This window comes from Engystomops pustulosus, chromosome 8 (genome assembly GCF_040894005.1).
Source record: "Engystomops pustulosus chromosome 8, aEngPut4.maternal, whole genome shotgun sequence".
Taxonomy (NCBI): domain Eukaryota; kingdom Metazoa; phylum Chordata; class Amphibia; order Anura; family Leptodactylidae; genus Engystomops; species Engystomops pustulosus.
Window position 1 is genome coordinate 113,973,037 of NC_092418.1, and position 24,918 is coordinate 113,997,954.

The window sequence follows — 24,918 nt, forward strand, 5'->3', positions numbered from 1 at the left end:
ATAAAAAAACCAAAAACTGTACACCTTCTCCGTGTCATAAATAACTAAATAAAAATACTCCACATATGTTAAATATATACATAATTATCTCGGACATGCCCTTAAAAAAACCATGATACTGTACAAGCTGTATATATATATATATATATAATTTCTCTGTAACTCTAATGCTACTGTCTCTCGACTATCTCCAAAACTAGCTAAGACAGCATGATGACCACTTCACGGTTCTATCAACATTTTCTGTGCCCGCCCAAAGGGTCCTAGGAGGAGCTTAAGGTGCGGTCAGCCAATGGCCTGGCAGTTTCTGTGACCGGGACAGCGGGGCAGGAAGTTTTGTACTTTCAGACAAAATCTTGCAACACCAGCGTTGCGATCCATCAGTAGTCATGCGTTAGGACATGGCCGGCCCCTGTGTGCGATCCTCTGCGACCTCTGCAGCATGCGGTGAGGGTCCTCGTGATCCCCGGATGTCTCATCGGACAGGTCGCCAGCTTTGGAAACATATATTAATTTTGGGGGGGGGGGGGGGGGGGGGGGGAGCAGCGCAGAGGTGGAAGGTCATAGAATCTGATTAACCGTTCCTTTCACGTACTTTGAGCTCACAAGACACCCCTGAAACATGGTGTAGAGAAAGTGCGCCCCCCTGTGGCAGGGATGAAACACTCGTCCATCTCCAGGAAGGTCGATGTGTAAAGGGGGGGGGGCGAGAAACCTCACTGTGCCCCTGCACCAGCTTTGAATGGACCCCATTCAGATACAAAGGAGGAGGGAGGGCATGGAGTGCTATAGACAGTCCTTGCAGATGGCCACCTGTCCTTTCATGTAGTCCCTGCAGGGACAGACCCTCCTGTGGTTACTGTGGGACCCGGCGCAGCTGAACAGCAAGAGATCCCCTTGAAACACGCAATGTTTTTTATTCTCGTCCACTGACGGGACCACAATGTCGCTTGCGGTGTCCGAAGACTGGCAGTGGATTCCGAACCTACGGGAGAAACACAAAGATTGAGTGATGAATATTTACAACAGCGGGGGAGGAGGGTGTTGATCTTGTTGGGGGTCAGTGGGAGGAAGAGGTGGAGAAGAAATACAGATGGGTCATGGAGTTGGGGGGAGGTATATAGTAGGAGGAGCCCTTCTGCAGAATGTATATGCTGTGCTGATTTTGTAGCAGGCAGTGACCTGCTCATGCCGGTGATGGTATATGAAGGCCAGGGCTGTATGTAACATTGGGAGGTAGAATGTGGAGAAAAGAAGGTTACAAAGTTACGCTTTACATCGCTTGGGGACCCTGCTCCTATCACCATCAGCAAAAGATTGTGCCGATTTTGTAGGAGGCAGTGACCAGTTTCCTCAAGCGACAGGACTGGGGTGTAAAAGCTCTAACAGTGAAAGCGCCATGATGCAAGGAGCCTCAGGATGCAAAGAGAGGTCACTCTGATACACAGTGGGTGGGGAAGGGCCTACAGAAACACAAAGGAGAGCAGTACGTTGGTCTTTTGGGAACCGATGCCTTGTCTCCTGTACGCTGCCCAAGTTCCAGCAGCCCTGACCTTACAGAGATGGGAATAGACAGGTGAAAGGTCACATATGCATCACAGTGTATTTCAGGCACTTACTTGGCCAGGTCTTTATCTTTGTTGAGATGCTGGAAATACGAGGGCTCGCAGATCAGCTGGTTCTCCTGGCACACCTGTTTACAGGACTTGCCCGGCTCTGCCAGCTTCACCTGCAGGGCACCTAATGGCGGCCACATGACTTGTCCATGACAGAAGTCCTACATAGGAGAAAAAGAAGGACGGATATTCATTTAATGCAGCCTGCAGGTACAGGCTTTGGCCTGCAGGCGGCGCCCTAGTTCCTAATATGAAAGCAGAGGCGAGAAGTTGTACGAGCACATATGGTTTATTTCTACAAGAATAACGGACCCCGAGATGATCTATAAGGGATGCAATAGCTGTGCAGATAGATGCAGTCTGTTTGTATCGCAAATTATTGCACAACTACAACTCCTAACATTTCTCAGGCCACCAAAAACCATAATTCCTGAAGCTTTGTTTTTCATACTCTTGCACAACTACAACTCCTTTGGCAGAGGTTGCTGGGAGTTGTAGTTTTCTCAACAGCTTCCGTACCCGACTATAACCATGGTTTACAACCTCCAGCATGCCTTTAGCCATAGTAGTGTGCGATTATGCAGAACTGGTAAATTCTCCTAGTGCTGCAGAACTACAACTCCCAGCATGCACAGGAATGGTAATTTTGGAGCAGTGGGAGTTGCATGACTGTGTCAAACTGTTTTACGATGCCCTCGGGTACTGAAGCTGCTGGTGACCTCCCATTTGGGGTTATCGCCATCACACAAACTAAATATTTCCCCAGAGGGGGTGAAAAGAGTTAAGAATCTTTGAATTCTTGCACAACTTCATGCCTCAGTCATACAGAAAGGTCCCTGCCATGACCTGTGTGTGTCCTCCTTACCTGATTTTCAATGAAGGCGTTGACCCTCTGGAGCATTCCTTCACACGTGAACTCGTAGGGCAGGTACGGTTCATTCTGGGAGGAAAAACAAGGAATTTAATCCGTGGCATCCGGAGAGGTTAGGATGGAGCAAGCAGCTCAGGCAGAAGGAGGTGAAGGTTTTAGGATCAGCCGCAAGCCTCCTCTGCCAATGTACATTACATCAGCGTGCCAGACACCTTCTATTACTTCCGGCACTAAAGTGGAGCATAATTCGGCCCGATATCTGCCGCCATCTCCATCGGCTTGTGGCGGCTGGGAAGAGGAGCTAGGATAAAAGATAAAGGAGTAAAACTCTACCTTCTGATTCAATATCCCCTTCACCGCCTTCTCCACTTCATCAGGGTCGTTGATGTTCACCGTCCAGACATGAGGTTTTCCGATATACACTTCGGCGTAGGGATGCTGGGACGTTAGCTGCAGGAACATTAGACAAGGTCCGGGATTACAGATGCGACGCCCTCTCCTTGTTAGTGATCAATACCCCCCATACTTTACACTGCTCACCTCTCGCAATGTTGGTTTTCCTTTAAAGAAGTCCGTATTCCTGCTGCTTTTTGGTGGGTCGAATTTAGGGTTCAGGAATGCGCAGCCATTAGCAATGGCCTCAAGCGGAGCCGGGCCTTCATATGGGAAACCCAAGCCTACGAAAAGCTGAAACAGAACACAAAGAGCGTGAGCCAGGGAGCAAAATTACCTATATGGAGAATGACGAGGCAGATCTGCTGCATAGTGTAAACATAGCCATGGATTGGACAGCAATCACAACACTGGTCCATAGCACCTGGTCTGTCTCTTTTGTAAAGGTAAAAGTTGTACTGGGAAGAGGTTGAGGGCAGAGTAGAGCGATGAGTTGGCCTTGCACTGACCGATGTAGCGTAGAAGGTGGATACCATGTGGTTACAGCGGCATCACCCACTGTATTAACCACTCATGTTCATACTTTGTACAGTAGAGCCCAAAAAAGCACTTCAAAAGTTTCTGGGCAGGATGACATTGTAAAATAATGTAATATCTGCTCCCACAGCTCATGGAGGGAAGTCTCGCTGCAGGAGCGACCCTCTAAAATAAGCTGGAGCAGTGCCAGACGGTGGCTCTCGCACATTAGACGCGCTGTAGCGCCTCGATTCATTGTGTGTAAATGCTGAACTGTAACACAGCGAGTGAGCGCGCACCCACGCAAGTCTGACTGCTGCCAAAGAACATGGAGAATTACAGGCAAACAGCAGGGATCCAGGGCTGAAATCATCCGGGACCCTTTGGGTTATTCAGCGTGTCACCAAGCCTATAAATCTGTGCACAGCTGGAAATACAGAGAGACAAGGGCCACTGCTGCAGGATCAAGCGATAAACAGGGGAAATCAATGGTAAAAGGACAAATAATAGAAGAAAAAGAACAAAAAATACACAAGTTATAAAATGTACAAATATGCCGGCGGTCCTGGGAACCAGTGACACAAACTTTCCTGTGTGGTGTAGTATGTAGAGGATGTGTCAGCTCTCCTCCTGTGTGGTGTAGTATATAGAGGATGTGTCAGCTCTCCTCCTGTGTGGTGTAGTATATAGAGGATGTGTCAGCTCTCCTCCTGTGTGGTGTAGTATATAGAGGATGTGTCAGCTCTCCTCCTGTGTGGTGTAGTATATAGAGGATGTGTCAGCTCTCCTCCTGTGTGGTGTAGTATATAGAGGATGTGTCAGCTCTCCTCCTGTGTGGTGTAGTATAGAGGATGTGTCAGCTCTCCTCCTGTGTGGTGTAGTATAGAGGATGTGTCAGCTCTCCTCCTGTGTGGTGTAGTATATAGAGGATGTGTCAGCTCTCCTCCTGTGTGGTGTAGTATATAGAGGATGTGTCAGCTCTCCTCCTTTGTGGTGTAGTATATAGAGGATGTGTCAGCTCTCCTCCTGTGTGGTGTAGTATATAGAGGATGTGTCAGCTCTCCTCCTGTGTGGTGTAGTATATAGAGGATGTGTCAGCTCTCCTGTGTGGTGTAGTATATAGAGGATGTGGCAGTTCTCCTCCTGTGTAGTGTAGTATATAGAGGATGTGTCAGCTCTCCTCCTGTGTGGTGTAGTATATAGAGAATGTTTCAGCTCTCCTCCTGTGGGGTGTAGTGTATAGAGGATGTGTCAGCTCTCCTCCTGTGTGGTGTAGTATATAGAGGTTGTGTCAGCTCTCCTCCTGTGTGGTGTAGTATATAGAGGATGTGTCAGCTCTGCTCCTGTGTGGTGTAGTATATAGAGGATGTGTCAGCTCTCCTCCTGTGTGGTGTAGTATATAGAGGAGGTGTCATGTCTCCTGTATGGTATAGTATATAGAGGATTTGTCAGCTCTCCTCCTGTGTGGTGTAGTATATAGAGGATGTGTCAGCTCTCCTCCTGTGTGGTGTAGTATATAGAGGATGTGTCTCCTCTCCTCCTGTGTGGTGTAGTATATAGAGGATGTGTCAGCTCTCCTCCTGTGTGGTGTAGTATATAGAGGATGTGTCAGCCCTCCTCCTGTGTGGTGTAGTATATAGAGGATGTGTCAGCTCTCCTCCTGTGTGGTGTAGTATATAGAGGATGTGTCAGCTCTCCTCCTGTGTGGTGTAGTATATAGAGGATGTGTCAGCTCTCCTCCTGTGTGGTGTAGTATATAGAGGATGTGTCAGCTCTGCTCCTGTGTGGTGTAGTATATAGAGGATGTGTCAGCTCTCCTCCTGTGTGGTGTAGTATATAGAGGATGTGTCAGCTCTCCTCCTGTGTGGTGTAGTATATAGAGGATGTGTCAGCTCTCCTCCTGTGTGGTGTAGTATATAGAGGATGTGTCAGCTCTCCTCCTGTGTGGTGTAGTATATAGAGGATGTGTCAGCTCTGCTCCTGTGTGGTGTAGTATATAGAGGATGTGTCAGCTCTCCTCCTGTGTGGTGTAGTATATAGAGGATGTGTCAGCTCTCCTCCTGTGTGGTGTAGTATATAGAGGATGTGTCAGCTCTCCTCCTGTGTGGTGTAGTATATAGAGGATGTGTCTGCTCTCCTCCTGTGTGGTGTAGTATATAGAGGTTGTGTCGCCTCTCCTTCTGTGTGGTGTAGTATATAGAGAATGTGTCAGGTCTGCTGAAGCTATAAATTCATTTTTAATATGATCTAAGTGCAAATATCTCAGCTTACATTTTGAGTCCTTTGAAAATAAATCCTGCCTCTTAAAGGAATTATGTGCCAACAATAGCGGTGATATTTTTCCCCTCAATGTTACAGGGAAATTGATATTTTGGTTGCAGGGTGGTTGTGGAGATGGGATCTGCTTGCTTAGGACTATGGGCTATTATGAGAGTAAATATAGGCGATTAGTGCAGCATTATATCCAGAATGGGAAGGCACTTACACTGGTTTTATTCCAGCTGCTTTTAGTGAATGGCACAAAAGCCGACAAAGTCATCGAACGACATCAATAGACGGGGGAAACACGGAGCAAGCCATGTAAACACACCATTGTTTTAGAGGATACCACCCATGGTGCGCATATAATACAGGGAAACATCTCATGACGGCCATACAAAGGCAAAGTGGTCGTCCCGGGAGCGGGTGGGTGGGATGTTCTCATTAGGACGAGGTCAGGAATATAGAATTTCCATCACAGAAAAAGCGGATCTAAACAGGGTGGTACAGGGGCTGTTCACAGGGAGATGGATATATATAGAGTATACGTGTGTACAGTAAAATTATTTTACAGTGTTATAATCCATTAATCATAGTATGTAAAAGTCCCACAATGGGTTAAAAACGAAAAAAGAAGCCGTACTATTCTCACATGTCCAGCCCCCCCCATAAAGGGCTGCAAAAGTGACCCGCCTCCTCCCGTGATTGGCTAAGAAGCACTTCCTGTGTGTCTGTATCGGAAACAGGAAGTAGAAACCGTTTCATTCAGCCTTACACATTTTAAATATGGAAAACCTTCAGAAGACTGGGGCAGCATAAGATATTGGGTAAACAGATTTTTTTTGCGCCTTGTTAATTGCATTAAATATGTAAGATAAGGAAATACTCCCAAAGTATCAAGTGATCACAATTTACAAAATTACTACGTTATTATTCATTAACTTCAGGTAATTTTATGCTTACACACTGTAGGCAGACCTGTGACTTATTTGACAAATAACTTTTTTTTCTTATTTTACTTGGATTTGAGCTTTCAGTACTTTATTAAACTTCATTTCACATTATTTGGCTTATTTGAGTGGGGGGCTGCAGCCTGTGTGTGCCTAGGTCTCTGTTTCCTCATGCATTTTTCACACCATCCCCATGAAGGAGTGTGGATGAGAGGAGACATGCTAATGGCAGGGAATCAGGTAATGTGAAATAAAGTTTTATAAAGTCCTGAAAAGATTCCGAATGCTGGTAAAGGTATTCTGAAAATCAGCATAGCACAGGATATTGGAACCTGACCATTCCATGTAACAGGTTTGCTTCAATTGTGGATATAACCTTATGTGATGAAATGAGCAGCGACCAACTCACTGTAGTCTCTCGAAGCAGGAATTGGAGGTCCCGTCCGCTGAGTATACCATGATTCTTTACGTAATTGGGCATGTGGACTGTACCCTTCTCATGCACAGTGCCATGTATTTCCATGTACGTATGAATGATATCCAAATATTTATTCTTGTCCTTTGGGGAAAAAAAAGAAGCAGAATATTAAGTGTGTAGTGTATATATGGCAATTAGGAAGAATACAATCTAGTGGTTTAGCCATTACAATGGATATGAACACAGCGCCACCCTAACCCAAAGGCTGTGGCTGGTATTGCAGGACAGCTACATTCAATTGCTGCATAAAACAATTTGGCAATTATTTCAAATAAATTGTAAAGACAATTCTTCAACTTTCTCACTCAGTTTGCGCCTCTCTTCCTTGCCTTGTTTAAGATCTCTGCTTGCTTGCTTGCTTGCAATAGATGGAAACACAAAATACAATCTATTTAATCCTAGAATACGTATTGTAGCTGAAACATTGTGCGTGATATCTGTGTACTAAATACAGTGTATCGAAACTCAGAATAGCGCCCCCATCCTCTCACACAGCGGTAACACGCAGTACACGCAAGAGAAGATCATAGAATGTGTAAACAATGACCGTCCCCTTAAATACCACGTTATAGGAAGAGGCACTAATCCAATGCATTGCCAACGTACACTGCATGCTAATGTCGCACGGCCCATAGAACAGCATCAGATTCGTTTCAGTGTACAAGTAAGAGACACGCGAGCCCTAAATACTGCGAGACGACAGAGGAGAGTAATAAATGCTACAAGTGTTTCCAGTGTTCTAAGCCATCTACAGCTTGTACTCGAAATCATCCCAGATGTCAGAGATCCCGACTAATATTACAAGCAGCTGCTGTGTGCAGGACACGCCAGAGTGCGGGCGCAGGGCCTGGACAATGCTCTGTGAGCTCAACACATCAAGCAACGGGTTCTCTCCTGTCCTGATAATTTACTATGACATTGTGTATGTATCATTACAGAAATGCAGAAGGTGAAGACCTGTACTTCTCACATGTGATGATTTGGTACAGTGTATCAGTCTTGGCAATCGTCTCCTGTAACACAGCTGATCTAAAGCATCGCCCATTACTACATTAAGACAGTACTACTACTTTCTTCCAAAATAACAGCACAGCACCCAACCATGGTGTGCGCCGGTGCAGCTCAGCTGTATAGAGATGTAGGGAGCTTCTATGCAGCACAGTGTAGAGTGGCTCTGATAACATTACTCAGAACCTTTCAGTCTCATCAGCATAGTGATCAAAGTGGATTTTAGAAGGAAGGAGGCCATAGATAACAAATATAAGATTTCCAGAATCACAGTGCCGGGATCTAGGAGTTATGTCCCTTGATAATCATGATGGATTTTCACGATGGGGGATTTTTGGTCACCTATTCTTCCGTAAAACCGTTTTTTTAATGGAGTCATAGACATAAATAGATACAAGGGAATAGTCATCATGTGAAACAATACACACATTAAGAATTTTGGTAAAGAACATTGTGCCATCAGTGAACAACTTCTTATTCTCCATCCTTTAAGTAGGAGTCACAATACTCTGCCGTTCGCTGGTTAGCCCAGAGATCATGTAGATGAAAAGTAGTAACATAACTGGACAGACTGACTACATGGGGCTTATTTGTAGTCTGTTACCATGGAGACAAAGTCATGAATAAAAGGCAAAAAAAAAAAAAAAAAATGAATTGACTTTTGCCATTAATTTTCTCATCTATAAAGTAGGATCATAGTTTATACGGCTGAAAAAAAACAAAGATACATGTCCATCAAGTTCAACCAAGGAAGGGAAGGGGTCGGATTATCCTGTGTAGTTTATCTTCATATGTAATAGAGCAGTGGTGGCGAACCTATGGCACGGGTGCCAGAGGTGGAACTCAAAGCCCTTTCTGTGGGCACCCAGGCCATCACTCCAGGACAGAGTTCACCAAATAGGGTCAAATCTTCCTGCAGTCCCAGGAAACTAAAGAGATGCCACTCTCAGCGCTGTTTTAAAGCTACAGCTGACTTTAAGGAACTGTGCGAAAAGTGAAAAGGTTTTGACAGAACTGCATTAATCTTTGGAGGTCCTCATTCTGGACCCACCATTCTTCCTGTACAGAGAGACCCTGGAGAGAAGCTACAATGAGAGTCTGAATTTGCCCTCTTGTCAGCTGTATTGGTGCCCTCAGGGGGCTGATACGATTGGAAGATGAGGAAGAACAGGCAGCAATAAGTTACTGCTTAAAATTTCATGTTGGCACTTCAGGGTAAATAAGTGGATTTTGGTTCTAGTTTGGGCACGGTTCACCATCACTGCTCTAGAGCATTGGAAAAGTGAAATGTTTACAGACACCAAGACACGCAGTCACTTCATCATCCAGTTATTGGGCTAAATCAACCCCTTCATAGTCCACATTACAGGCAGATAGATACATACAAGATAGGGTCTGTAGGTTTGTTCTTAAGTTGAATTTGTATGCAAGTCGGAACTGTACATTTTATCATTGTAATCCCAGCCAGAACTTTTTTGGTCTCTGTGACAATTGGATTTTAAAAATGTTGGATTGTCATAAGAACCAGGAGTAACACTAAAGCTTCATTACAGACGCCTGTGATAACGGTTACAGCTGATTATTGTAATTTAGGGCTAAAGTACAGTAAATTATCAACATCCAGAGGTCCGTTTGTAACTAGGGGTCGTATGTAAGTCGAGTGTTCTTAAGTAGGGGACCGCCTGTACAAGAGTCCTATAACCCATCTTACCCAGCCGGACACGTAGGTCACCTTCACACAACGTAAGCCCCTGCAGTTTAACCACCACCATATGCTCGCTGCTCCAGGCCACGGATAAGGAAGGAAATTAATACGCACAGACTTGATCAAGCTGGTGGCTCAGTGGCAGCGCCATATGGAGAACAGCTTAAGGCTCTGCCGTTATCCCTCTCACAAAACACAAAAGACCGAGCCTCAGCTATTTCACAATGCAGAAGTGCGAGAGCCGCTCAATAAGGAAATCCATATAATCCCAATTCCCTCTGCCAGGAGGGGAGCGTCTTGCCATTTCTTGACAATAATCTCGCGGGGTGGTCCAGATGGCGACTGCGTTTATAATATTTTCCATCATCTGAAAATAGCGTTCACTTCTCATCACGTCCTGGGGAAACTCCAAGAAGATGAAAAAATTCCTCTTTTTCTGGCCTTAAAGGGCCGCTGCTTATAAAAGTGAAGTGTGAAGTCCTAAAATAAAGCAAATGAACTGTACCCAGGCCCAAAATCTACTCCAAACCATTGGGAATAATATGGAGTTAATACTCCTACTGTAACAGCTCTTCTCCTGCGGATAGGGACAGTCAGATTCCACGAGAATAGCTATGTACAGCCATTTGGCAACTTTGTTACTGTTTATTAATAAAAAAGAAACCCCCATGCATCCTGGGTATACAGCCACATGCTGGAGCGATGCAGGAGGAAATCGATCAGTAACCAATAGACCGTAGAAGCAGAGTAGTATACATGACTGCAGGGTCAGACTACATAGTTTGCAGTCTGTACGACTTTTATCTTAACACAAAAACGGGCACAAGAAGAACAGCACTTTTTTTCTGCGCGGTGGCAGAACTGTGTAATGGCAGATCTCATAATCTTTGCATTTGGAGATGTAAGCAATTTCACTATGAGAGCAAATACGTCCTCACACTGCTGTGCTCTTCTCCCCCTGCTCTAAGTAACTGCTGTAATTCTCAACAGAATCCTGCCCAAGCTTTTACTCAGAGAAGAAGCGAGGGGTTTGCTGAGCAGCTAAACACAGCATAAAGCACAGCAGTGTGAGAATATGCCCACAGTTCACTTAATGAAGCTACAATTCTGGAATATTAATCCATATTTCACAGTCCTGCTGCTACTAACTTACACAAAGGTATTATTACACATCTTTCTAGGGACAATACTGAACAGAAAGCAAACAACAGAGCAGTGTGAGGACCACTTCCCTACCACCAGTGGTTAAAAAAAAAACAATACTTCACAGTTCTGCTGCTACTAACATACACCATGGTAGAACTTTATTGGTTGCTAATGGGGGAAACACAATCTCACATTTGGAACATTGGCAATCAGAATGGATACAATTTTGCCGTAAGTGACACCAGACATTTCAGCCGGGCACCTGCTTGTTCCATTACCCAACCATGTGTACAGCAGGACCGAATTCATTACAGAAAAACCCACGTACCTTCCAGAAATTGTCGACTTTCCCGTAGACAAGCGACTGGTTCTGGCGTTTGATGTCATTCATGTGTCTGATGTCGCTGGCGTTGAGATGCTGCTCCACCACGAACCCCAGGAAGCTGTTATCAGGTGTGTGAGCTGCACCCCGGGGGATAGAAGAGACACAGCACAGTGAGGATCAGCTGCTACAAGGAATTTTATTCTGATCCACAGGGAATCGCACAGGAAAACCATTTAGCATCTCATTTGACTTTGAGCACTAGCGGTGACTGTACCGAGCGTCTGCCGACGGAAGATGTCACCGATTTTGTCACTAAACTTTGCAGTGTACTCATACTGTAACAATGTAAGAATCTGCATGTGAGCTCGTTGTAACAGAAACTACTGCCCTGCCATATAGCTCCAGTAGGTGGCAGCAGAAGGTACAAGTGATGTTTAATGGTGAATTCATTGGTCTCAATCAGTAGTTCTACCGGCGCTCCCCAATCTCCTCCCAGTAGTTCTACCGGCGCTCCCCAATCTCCTCCCAGTAGTTCCACCGGCGCTCCCCAATCTCCTCCTAGTAGTTCTACCGGCGCTCCCCAATCTCCTCCTAGTAGTTCTACCGGCGCTCCCCAATCTCCTCCCAGTAGTTCTACCGGCGCTCCCCAATCTCCTCCCAGTAGTTCTACCGGCGCTCCCTAATCTCCTCCGCGTAGTTCTACCAACGCTTCCTAATCTCCTCCCAGTAGTTCTACCGGCGCTCCCCAATCTCCTCCCAGTGGTTCTACCGGCGCTCCCTAATCTCCTCCGCGTAGTTCTACCAACGCTTCCTAATCTCCTCCCAGTAGTTCTACCGGCGCTCCCCAATCTCCTCCCAGTGGTTCTACCGGCGCTCCCTAATCTCCTCCGCGTAGTTCTACCGGCGCTCCCTAATCTCCTCCCAGTAGTTCTACCGGCGCTCCCCAATCTCCTCCCAGTGGTTCTACCGGCGCTCCCTAATCTCCTCCCAGTAGTTCTACCGGCGCTCCCCAATCTCCTCCGCGTAGTTCTACCGGCGCTCCCTAATCTCCTCCGCGTAGTTCTACCGGCGCTCCCTAATCTCCTCCGCGTAGTTCTACCAACGCTTCCTAATCTCCTCCCAGTAGTTCTACCGGCGCTCCCCAATCTCCTCCCAGTGGTTCTACCGGCGCTCCCTAATCTCCTCCGCGTAGTTCTACCAACGCTTCCTAATCTCCTCCCAGTAGTTCTACCGGCGCTCCCCAATCTCCTCCCAGTGGTTCTACCGGCGCTCCCTAATCTCCTCCGCGTAGTTCTACCGGCGCTCCCTAATCTCCTCCCAGTAGTTCTACCGGCGCTCCCCAATCTCCTCCCAGTGGTTCTACCGGCGCTCCCTAATCTCCTCCCAGTAGTTCTACCGGCGCTCCCCAATCTCCTCCGCGTAGTTCTACCGGCGCTCCCTAATCTCCTCCGCGTAGTTCTACCGGCGCTCCCTAATCTCCTCCGCGTAGTTCTACCGGCGCTCCCTAATCTCCTCCGCGTAGTTCTACCGGCGCTCCCTAATCTCCTCCGCGTAGTTCTACCGGCGCTCCCTAATCTCCTCCGCGTAGTTCTACCGGCGCTCCCCAATCTCCTCCCAGTGGTTCTACTGGCGCTCCCCAATCTCCTCCCAGTGGTTCTACTGGCGCTCCCCAATCTCCTCCCAGTGGTTCTACTGGCGCTCCCCAATCTCCTCCCAGTGGTTCTACTGGCGCTCCCCAATCTCCTCCCAGTAGTTCTACCGGCGCTCCCCAATCTACTCCCTGTAGTTCTACCGGCGCTCCCTAATCTCCTCCCAGTAGTTCTACCGGCGCTCCCTAATCTCCTCCGCGTAGTTTTACCGGCGCTCCCTAATCTCCTCCCAGTGGTTCTACCGGCGCTCCCTAATCTCCTCCCAGTAGTTCTACCGGCGCTCCCCAATCTCCTCCCAGTAGTTCCACCGGCGCTCCCCAATCGACTCCCAGTAGTTCCACCGGCGCTCCCCAATCGACTCCCAGTAGTTCCACCGGCGCTCCCCAATCGACTCCCAGTAGTTCCACCGGCGCTCCCCAATCGACTCCCAGTAGTTCCACCAGCGCTCCCCAATCTCCTCCCAGTAGTTCTACCGGCGCTCCCCAATCTCCTCCCAGTGGTTCTACCGGCGCTCCCCAATCTCCTCCCAGTGGTTCTACCGGCGCTCCCCAATCTCCTCCCAGTGGTTCTACCGGCGCTCCCCAATCTCCTCCCAGTGGTTCTTACGGTGTTCCTTAATCCCTCCCAGTAGTTCTACCCATGTCCCTTAATCCCTCCCAGTAGTTCTACCCATGTCCCTTAATCCCTACCAGGAGTTCTACCGGTGCCCCCTAATCCACACCAGGAGTTCTACCGGTGCCCCCTAATCCCTACCATCCCCAGTGGTGTCCACTACTCTGTCAGTCATCAAAGTATTCCTCCTCTCTAGGAGGCTTAATATGTCAGCCAAAACTAACCACAGCAGTATCCCCTAGTTTCCCCCCCTTCCTCTTAATAGTCACACCAGTATTTTTGCCTATAAATGACGCTCTGAACCTGTGCAGGACTTCTCTGACTCCATCTCTCTGGTGGATGTAGTTATTTGTGTTTTGGGAAGGTCAAAAAAAATTAAAAAAATAAAATAGGAGGAAATAAAAATCTATTCCCGCTTTTATGATGAAGTGAAAGAAAACTCTTTCCATTGTCAGTTGGTATTAATTTTAGGCTGTCAGTGCTCCAGGCAGGTTTCCTGCGACCTCAGTAGGACGGGGGGGGAAATAAATTTGAAGGTTAAATTGTACTTTAACAAGTTTTCAGAAAAATGGCTCGACGGAGAGCTTCAGAGCCCCAGCTGGAGAGAGCTGCAGAATATTAATCGCGCTTCTCCATCCACCTGTCCACATCTGTTATAGAGAAAGTCTGCCAGACGGAAAACATATCGGAAAAAAGGTAGGAAAAAAACCCACCAAGTTGCTTTCACATATTCAGCTTATACCGGGGTAAAAGTTCACAATTTAAAAAAAAAAAAAACTGAAAAATCTGATTACTAGTGGAAATGGTGTTAAAGTTACAATCTATACAGATTATTCAGGTTCTAAAGGGAACCCGTCAGCGCATTTTTAACAAATACAGCTAGTGACAGGTTCCATTAGAGCCCCATTGACTAAATGCCACCCTTCTCTTAGCTAAAAATAGTTTCCCTCCCATGCCCATAAAATCAACTTTGTCATCTTACCTGGCACACAGCCAGGAGTCGGAGGGTGTGTCCCATGCCTCTTCACCATTCAGCACTTCCTGTCATGCGACCAAGGCGATGTCACCTAACGCCCTTTAGCCACTAATATTTGCAAAATCTACCCCATGTATGTATCTGATCACATGATATCACATGATATCACATGACTTCATGTAATCAGATACATACATGGGGCAAATTCTGCAAACGTTAGTGCGTAAAGGACCTCAACCTGGTCACATGGCATTAAGTGCTAAATAGTGAGAAGATGGGGAGGAAACGCTGGACTGTACCGAGCAAGACACGCATCTCTGAATCACTGATGATCTGGGAGGTAAGATAAAGTTGATTTTAAGGGGATGTGAGGGGAACAATTTTTAACTAAAACAATGCTGGCATTTAGTTAATAGGACTCTATGTGAACCTGTCACTAGTATTTCTAAAAAAAATAAAAAAATAAAAAAAATGTGGTGACAGGACCCCCGATAAGTAATCTGCTTACATTTTCCCATACCAATCCCATGGTCATTTTTTTCTTAATAACTGGTTTCAATTTAACATATTTCACACATAAGTAACCAGCTGAGAACCTAACGCTTTCTATTTCGGAGATGAGATGAAAGGCCAAGTTGCTGTATAATGATCAGATGTCCTCAAGTTTATCTAGACACAAAAGCTAAGAAATCTATAAAACCAAAAATTGAGCAACGGGGATCAATAAGCAATTTGTATTCACTTAGCCAATGTTTTCGCCGTCAATCAGAATCTACAGTACTTCATTAAAGTTAACGTATCAAAAGGCAGGGACTAATCAGCACGGATCCCCAAGGATTAGGAATTTGTATCAAACTTGTAACCATGTAACTCCAGGAATGGAGGACTGGGGGGGCGGGAAGAGGGAATTCTGGTGACAGGTCTTCTTTAAAGAAGTGCAACACCTACGTTTTGCCTGCAGATTCCTGCTCAGCCAATCACTGGGTAACGCAGGCAGTTGTTGTCAATGATTGGCCGAGCAGGCTTATCTGTTATGTATTCCTGCACAATACCTTTAAGCCTGCTTTATTAATCAGATTTCAGATATGAATACATTATCAATGAAACTGTTCTCTATAGCAGTGATTTTCAACCTGTGTGCCGCGGGGAAAGTTCCCCGAACTATGGTGTCCCGGTGTAGTGCTGCCGCCGCGCCCCCGTGTTTCTGCCCCATACTTACCTACAAGCCCCGCGTCAGCGATCCGCCCATCTTCTGTAGCTCCTGCACCGCGCGGCCCATGTCATGTGACCAGAGGTGCGCGGTGCAGGAGCTACAGAAGGTGAGCGGATCGCCATTAGGAGTGAAGGTACGCGGAAGAAGACAACAAGGGTAAGTATATAAGGTTATTATTTGTAAAGGGAAGGAAGCTAGGGTCTCTTAACATTAGTAAGGGAAGGAAGCTAGGGTCTCTTAACATTAGTAAGGGAAGGAAGCTAGGGTCTCTTAACATTAGTATAGGGAAGGAAGCTAGGGTCTCTTAACATTAGTAAGGGAAGGAAGCTAGGGTCTCTTAACATTAGTATAGGGAAGGAAGCTAGGGTCTCTTAACATTAGTAAGGGAAGGAAGCTAGGGTCTCTTAACATTAGTAAGGGAAGGAAGCTAGGGTCTCTTAACATTAGTATAGGGAAGGAAGCTAGGGTCTCTTAACATTAGTATAGGGAAGGAAGCTAGGGTTTCTTAACATTAGTAAGGGAAGGAAGCTAGGGTCTCTTGACATTAGTAAGGGAAGGAAGCTAGGGTCTCTTAACATTAGTATAGGGAAGGAAGCTAGGGTCTCTTAACATTAGTAAGGGAAGGAAGCTAGGGTCTCTTAACATTAGTAAGGGAAGGAAGCTAGGGTCTCTTAACATTAGTATAGGGAAGGAAGCTAGGGTCTCTTAACATTAGTAAGGGAAGGAAGCTAGGGTCTCTTAACATTAGTAAGGGAAGGAAGCTAGGGTCTCTTAACATTAGTATAGGGAAGGAAGCTAGGGTCTCTTAACATTAGTATAGGGAAGGAAGCTAGGGTCTCTTAACATTAGTAAGGGAAGGAAGCTAGGGTCTCTTAACATTAGTATAGGGAAGGAAGCTAGGGTCTCTTAACATTAGTAAGGGAAGGAAGCTAGGGTCTCTTAACATTAGTAAGGGAAGGAAGCTAGGGTCTCTTAACATTAGTATAGGGAAGGAAGCTAGGGTCTCTTAACATTAGTATAGGGAAGGAAGCTAGGGTCTCTTAACATTAGTATAGGGAAGGAAGCTAGGGTCTCTTAACATTAGTAAGGGAAGGAAGCTAGGGTCTCTTAACATTAGTATAGGGAAGGAAGCTAGGGTCTCTTAACATTAGTAAGGGAAGGAAGCTAGGGTCTCTTAACATTAGTATAGGGAAGGAAGCTAGGGTCTCTTAACATTAGTAAGGGAAGGAAGCTAGGGTCTCTTAACATTAGTAAGGGAAGGAAGCTAGGGTCTCTTAACATTAGTAAGGGAAGGAAGCTAGGGTCTCTTAACATTAGTAAGGGAAGGAAGCTAGGGTCTCTTAACATTAGTATAGGGAAGGAAGCTAGGGTCTCTTAACATTAGTAAGGGAAGGAAGCTAGGGTCTCTTAACATTAGTAAGGGAAGGAAGCTAGGGTCTCTTAACATTAGTAAGGGAAGGAAGCTAGGGTCTCTTAACATTAGTATAGGGAAGGAAGCTAGGGTCTCTTAACATTAGTAAGGGAAGGAAGCTAGGGTCTCTGAACATTAGTATAGGGAAGGAAGCTAGGGTCTCTTAACATTAGTAAGGGAAGGAAGCTAGGGTCTCTTAACATTAGTAAGGGAAGGAAGCTAGGGTCTCTTAACATTAGTAAGGGAAGGAAGCTAGGGTCTCTTAACATTAGTAAGGGAAGGAAGCTAGGGTCTCTTAACTAGTAAAGGGAGGCCGCTAGAGGTTTTTATTAGTAAAGGGAGGCCTTTTATGACTGTTTTAGTGTCATTTTGTGCTATTTTGATTGGTGGTGTGCCCCAGGATTTTCTAAGTATAAAAAGTGTAAACAGGTTGAAAATCACTGCTCTATAGGTTTATCTGGATTGGGCCCCCAAGGAGGATGTAAAAAGCCTCCTACAGGTACCACATCTTCAGCTTGAATAACTGTATAAGTAATATCTACATATCTATACAATAAAACTGAGGTCCATAATGTAACTGCCCTTCGGTTTGCTTTATTAATCAGATTTTTAATTATTTTAATTTCATCTTTTAAAATCAGCAATGTATTCACATTGATATCACCTACTACTGGTGCCACACAGAAAACATAGAAAAAAAAAAAAACAGCCTGCCATACGAGAAACCTAATCTTTCAGCCTACTTTAATAATCAGATTTCTCTAAATAATTTCGGTTTAATATTCTCAAATATCGATAGGAACTAGATTTACAAATGGAGACAATGCCTTTGGTTGTTTTAATAATAAAATTTTTTTTTAGTCAATTTCCATTTATATTCAATATCTAGGACGACTAAATCTATAAATATCTAGAGATGCTGTCTTTTGGCTTTATTAATGAGATTTTTAAAGAATTCTTCAAGTGTAATATCTTAATTCTACATCAACATATATTGATTGAATACAAAAAAAAATTGTAAACTTACGGAACATGGTGTAAAACTGTTGAGGATTCAGATTCCACTTCCCCCAAGGTGTTTTGTGGCCTTTGGACTGGGCGTAGTGAGCATGATTAAACTCTGGTTCTGTCCCAAATGAGTCCAGAACTCGCAACATACATCTAAAGAATAGAAAAAAAAAATTATATATATACTTGTATGTAATGCCATTCTCCATCAGTATATGACACCCTCTTATTTACTAGAACAAGATTGTACCAGCATGGGTGCACCAGCCATGAGGCAAGTTGAGTCTCTTGCCTCAGGCAGCACCAATTGCAGCAAGATGGGGGCGGGATTAGCATTAGGGGCATAGTTATCTGCTACAAAACAGGACCTGCAAATTAAAATAGTACCTTTTCATAGCGGATGTAAAAAGATAACCTGACACACTACTACTGACTGGGGCGGAGGGGGCGCCATTCTATAGCTCGCCTCAGGCAGCAGAAAGTTGAGTTTTACCCCTTTGTACCAGTATTGTCTACAGTGCCCCATATGGGGGACCACAGTATAAAATGCAGAATTTTCTGGAACAACATGATTAAATAAAAACAAAAATTCTAATAATCATATTAAGTGAAAAATCTGCCCCATTTCTAGTGGTGGGACACATTTTTGATGTATTATAGATCACGGTTTTCTGTTACAGAGAAAACTAAACTCAGTTCTCCATTTTTCAATATCTATGAGTGGTCTAGAAGATTTAAGGTGGTATTCCCAAAAATAACAGCAAAGGTAATTAATGTGGGATTGCTGCAGGTCCCAATACAAATAGCCAGGGGCGTAACTACATTGGTAGCAGCCATAGCAAACGCTATGGAGCCCATCGTGTCAGGGGGCCCCAGCATCCGACCAGACACACTAAAGAGTGGAGGATATGCATCATTATATCCATATTATGCTGCACTTTGTACATCATAATATGTATATAACATATGTGATGTATATATGCTGCATCTGTGATGTGTATATGTTGCATGTGTATACGGTGTATGGCGTCTGCATATACTGTATGTGTGTATATATGCTGTGTGTTTGTAAAGGTCACTGTATGTGTGTGTATATGCTCTATATGAGCATGTGTGCAAAGGTGTACAAATATGCCAAAGCCTGCTATGGGGCCCTGCCACTCCTAGTTATACTACTGCAAATAGCCTATAGAAAAGGGTTGCCTTTAAGTGTGAACAACACAGTTTTTACACTGTGAACCTTCTAATACTGGAGTTTTAGGAGCCACACCAGTGAGCAGAGGATGGAAATAGCTTATGACTGAGTAGACAGAGCTGTCAGAAGACACAGACGACAAGTACAGCACAAGAGGCTGACGCTGCAGGTCCCTGGATCAATGTGGACATCACATCAGACAGATTCGTGCCGGCATCAAAAGAAGATTCCGCAGATTTACAGGGGATTACAGAAGAATTAGACTGGTACTCATACATACATGTATGCTTTCCTTTCCCAAATTCACAAGGGCTTCGAAATCTACTGTAAGAATATCGTAGCAGGATTGTGTCAAAAGTGTCCAAATCCGCTCTTATGGCAGATGCTCTGAGACAATGCTCTGTGTGATACATTGTTGCAAACTAGACTGGAGCCAAAAGCAGGACTGAGGAAAGGCGATAATCTGATTGGGGAAGGCGAGACCCCCAAATGTCATGAGTATGAGAGTCCATTCCACCCTAACTTATGAAGCAGGAGATTGTGTCAATGACTGGACCCAACTTAGAATGTCCATTGCTTTGCAGGACTTTTGGCACCAAATATACATCAAGGTTCTGCACAGTAGACACCCAGAAACTGGTAGAAGGTACAGCCTAAACACCACAGCAAGTTTAATAAAAACAAAACAAAAAAAAAAATTTTTTAGTAGATTTTTAGGTCTACGAAGAACATCTCAGGCACAATACTTACTGATAATGAACCCAAGATGGACCAAGTGTCTTCTTGAACTGGGCAAGGCCCACAATATCAATGTAGATGAGTTCCACCACCTTGTCCCCTTGGGTGGGACATCCCGATCTGTTCCCCACCACTTTCTTCATGATTCTAAGAAAAAAAATAATGAACATTTCATAACCACAGATTCTTAATGCATAGACCTAAAGAGGGAGATCAGCAACCAATTACAGCTTAGCTTTCATTTTCCAACAGCTGCTTATAAAATGACAGCTGAGCTCCGATTGGCTTCCATGGATAAAGGGGTTTTCCCACATATACAAGTTAGGCCCTAACCACAGGATAGGGCCTGACCTGCTGATCAGTGGGGGGGATCCTCAGTTTACATATATGGGACTAATATAACCAAGTTCAGTGCTGTCTCTGCAGCGTCCGTAGACAGTGAATGGAGTAGCAGGGTGCACGAAAACGAGGGGTCCAATGGGCTCCCAGGTACCTCAGTTGGACTCCTTGTCACTTTGGGAGATTAATGAAACAGACGTCCGTGCATGACCCTTCTGCTCCATTCATCTTTATGGGGCTGACGAAGTTCGCCAAGCGCGGTGCTCAGCGATTTCCGTTGGCTCTTTTGAGATGAATGGAGCAGAAGGGTCATGCGCGGCCGTCTGCTCCGTTACCCTCATGGAGCGACAAGGTGTCCGACTGAGGTACCTGGGACCCCATCAGACCCCTCGTTTGCGTGATATGTGGGTGTCTCATCACGGAGACCCCCACCGATCAGCAAGTTATGCCCTATCCTGTGAATAGGGCCCAACTTGAATTTGTGGTAAAAACCCCTTTAACTGGAACAGTTAAAATTTGTGACCATCTCCACTCTAGAATGCAAAATAGGATTTCCATTAATTGATCAACTTCCGATCATGTCCCGCTTCCGACTTCCCCCTTTCACAGTGATTAAGAGGTGAAGTTATTGTGAATTATGTTCTTGGAGTAGATGGCCAAGAATCCCATCCAGAAGGCTACAGTATACAGTTTATCAGAGGAGATAAATGGAGCCGCGCAGTCTATTTAGAGGAAGGACGAGAGAAATACATATTGGAGGCCAATCACTTAACCTTTCATGGAGGATCGTGCATAGGAGGACCAGAGGCAATTAGATGGGGACATCATTACACAATGTACAGACGGGGAGGACGGCATAATAGCATATGGATGAGCTCTGTCTAGTAATTGTCATCTATAAATCATAACCAAGATCGGAAGAAACATCGGAGAGTAATTAGAATAGAAGACTAAAAAAAAATAAATCTACCAGGGACATTACTCAAAGATCCAGGCATCACAACTGTGATCATCTTCTTATATCTGTTATCCATGACCTCCTTTCTTCCAGACTGGATCTGGGGGACGCTGTGGATGTTGGGGGGGGATCTGGGAGACGCTGTGGATGTTGTATATCTGAACTTTTCAAAGGCATTTGACACCGTGCCACATAAAAGGTTGGTATATAAAATGAGACTGCTGGGAATAGGGGGAAATCTGTGTATTTGGGTAATTGGCTTAGTGATAGAAAACAGAGGGTCGTCATTAATGGCACATTCTCAGATTGGGTTGACGTTACCAGTGGAGTGCCACAGGGGTCAGTATTGGGGCCACTTCTTAATATTATTTATTAATGACCTTGTAGTGGGTTTACACAGTCAAGTTTCAATATTTGCAGATGATACTAAGCTGTGTAAAGTAATAAATACTGAGGTCGATAGTTTAGCATTACAGAGGGATCTGTGGAAGCTTGAGGGATGGGCAGAGAAATGGTTGATGAGGTTTAATGTAGATAAATGTAAGGTTATGCACTTGGACCATGGGAACAAAAAGTATAATTATGTTCTAAACGGTCAATTACTTGGTAAAACTGGAGCTGAAAAGCACTTGGGGGTATTGGTGGATGGTAAACTTAATTTTAGTGACCAGAGCCAGGCGGCTGCTGCTAAAGCAAATAAAATAATGGGATGTATCAAGAGAGGAATAGATTCTCATGATAAAGACATAGTTTTGCCCTTATACAAATCCCTGGTCAGACCACACATGGAATATTGTGTACAGTTTTGGGCACCAGTGTATAAAAAGGATATAGTAGAGCTGGAACGGGTGCAGAGGAGAACAACCAGGATTATTAGGGGAATGGGGGAACTAGAATACACTGACAGATTAAAACAGTTTAGAAAAAAGACGACTGAGGGGAGACCTCATTACAATGGACAAATACCTGAACGGACAGTACAAGGATCTCTCCAAAGATCTTTTTATACCGAGGCCTGTGACCAGGACAAGGGGGCATCCTCTGCGCCTAGAGGAATAATGGAATTTTGGAATAATGCTAATGAGCCAGAAGTGGTATTGGGGGGGGGGTTTTACCGGAGCCCCTCCATGATGCAGCTTCACGGGGTGTTACACTATCTCCCCCCTCCCTTTGATCCAACATTTTCCAGTGTGCTCCTGCACAGTGTAACAGCCTGTGAAGCTACAGTCTAAACGGGCATTAGTGACACCCCTTAGAGCCCTTTAAGCTTATTAAAAAAATGTTAAAAGGTGATTTAACAGTAACAAGGAAAGCCACAGATAAACAAGTATATGACGATTATCAGAGTCCCGGTGCCAGGATCTATGAGTAAGTGTCCCTGGTTTTTCAGGATGGATTTTGATGGTAGGTTGTCCAGGATAAAAATGGTTTTTGAAGTTTGGGCCCTAATAGTTTTTAAACTAGAAATTATGTATAAAATAACATTTATTTGTAACAAGTGCATTCTCATACAACTCAAAATACAATCCGGTTAGGATTTTGTGGGCTAGACTGCAAGGATTCCCACCAATCCGGAAATAAAACAGACGCAGCTTTGATTCGGCTCCAGATCTCCTTCATTTTTCAAGTGCACAGTGACCCCTGGGCACCCAACATTGAACAGCATTGACTGCAATTCCCTGCACTGTCAAGTGACTGATGGAGGCGCCACTGTGCAAGGAGAAGACACAAAGCTGCATCAGCTGTTTATCCTCAGGATCAGTGGAGTTCCCTACTTATATGATCCCCTGATAATCCAGACCCGTTTCACCATTCATGCCAGATCTAAGGAATATTCTGCATTTGCATTACACAATGCTGTCCTACAATAATGAACCATAAGCTCCTTATACACAATTAGGGCCCGGAATTTGGGATTCTGCCTCTCTATTAGGCCAAGCCTTTACGGTCTCGGTCGGTTTAGCACTGAAGTCAGTTTTAGCAGAAGAAAGTAATCGTCTTACTCTTTCAGCTCAGCTATTGAAGCCGAAATCCGGACATCATGGCCCAATAAGTAAAGAGATGTAATTAAGTCACTCCACTGGACTAATTCACCGAGCGGCCCGCCACTGAATGCGTTCTCAGCTATCTTGAATCCAGATTCCTTTGTCAGTAACCCAAGATGAACGAGGATCTGGAAGAAGAAGCAGAGGAAATGCATTGTTTGCTTATCCAAGACACAACAGCAAAACATGTATCCAACAAAGTATCTACAAGATCAGAGGATAATGACATGTATGTACACAGTGACTGCACCAGCAGCAGAATAGTGAGTGCCGCTCTGGGGTATAATACAGGATGTAACTCAGGATCAGTACAGGATAAGTAATGTCATGTATGTACACAGTGACTGCACCAGCAGCAGAATAGTGAGTGCAGCTCTGGGGTATAATACAGGATGTAACTCAGGATCAGTACAGGATAAGTAATGTCATGTATGTACACAGTGACTGCACCAGCAGCAGAATAGTGAGTGCAGCTCTGGAGTATAATACAGGATGTAACTCAGGATCAGTACAGGATAAGTAATGTCATGTATGTACACAGTGACTGCACCAGCAGCAGAATAGTGAGTGCAGCTCTGGAGTATAATACAGGATGTAACTCAGGATCAGTACAAGATAAGTAATGTCATGTATGTACACAGTGACTGCACCAGCAGCAGAATAGTGAGTGCAGCTCTGGGGTATAATACAGGATGTAACTCGGGATCAGTACAGGATAAGTAATGTCATGTATGTACACAGTGACTGCACCAGCAGCAGAATAGCGAGTGCAGCTCTGGGGTATAATACAGGATGTAACTCAGGATCAGTACAGGATAAGTAATGTCATGTATATACACAGTGACTGCACCAGCAGCAGAATAGTGAGTGCAGCTCTCGGGTATAATACAGGATGTAACTCAGGATCAGTACAGGATAAGTAATGTCATGTATGTACACAGTGACATCACCAGCAGCAGAATAGTGAGTGCAGCTCTGGAGTATAATACAGGATGTAACTCGGGATCAGTGCAGGATAAGTAATGTCATGTATGTACACAGTGACTGCACCAGAAGAATAGTGAGTGCAGCTCTCGGGTATAATACAGGATGTAACTCAGGATCAGTACAGGATAAGTAATGTCATGTATGTACACAGTGACTGCACCAGAAGAATAGTGAGTGCAGCTCTGGAGTATAATACAGGATGTAACTCAGGGTCACTACAGGATAAGTAATGTCATGTATGTACACAGTGACTGCACCAGCAGCAGAATAGTGAGTGCAGCTCTGGAGTATAATACAGGATGTAACTCAGGATCAGTACAGGATAAGCAATGTCATGTATGTACACAGTGACTGCACCAGCAGCAGAATAGTGAGTGCAGCTCTGGGGTATAATACAGGATGTAACTCAGGATCAGTACAGGATAAGTAATGTCATGTATGTACACAGTGACTGCACCAGCAGCAGAATAGTGAGTGCAGCTCTCGGGTATAATACAGGATGTAACTCAGGATCAGTACA

The 24,918-nt window shown here is 44.9% G+C and overlaps 1 protein-coding gene across 1 annotated transcript in view; it reads right to left on the reverse strand.

Annotated features, from left to right (window-relative positions):
- Positions 1-531: 531 nt before the first annotated feature.
- The window catches only part of MGAT5 (alpha-1,6-mannosylglycoprotein 6-beta-N-acetylglucosaminyltransferase), a 63,797-nt gene continuing 39,410 nt past the window's right edge, over positions 532-24,918 (reverse strand). Inside the window, 10 exon segments of the mRNA XM_072122278.1 lie at positions 532-985; positions 1,620-1,777; positions 2,482-2,556; positions 2,821-2,937; positions 3,028-3,174; positions 7,015-7,164; positions 11,271-11,404; positions 18,156-18,289; positions 20,082-20,216; positions 23,370-23,539. Coding sequence (XP_071978379.1) covers positions 787-985; positions 1,620-1,777; positions 2,482-2,556; positions 2,821-2,937; positions 3,028-3,174; positions 7,015-7,164; positions 11,271-11,404; positions 18,156-18,289; positions 20,082-20,216; positions 23,370-23,539 — 1,419 coding nt within the window. The 3' untranslated portion in view covers positions 532-786.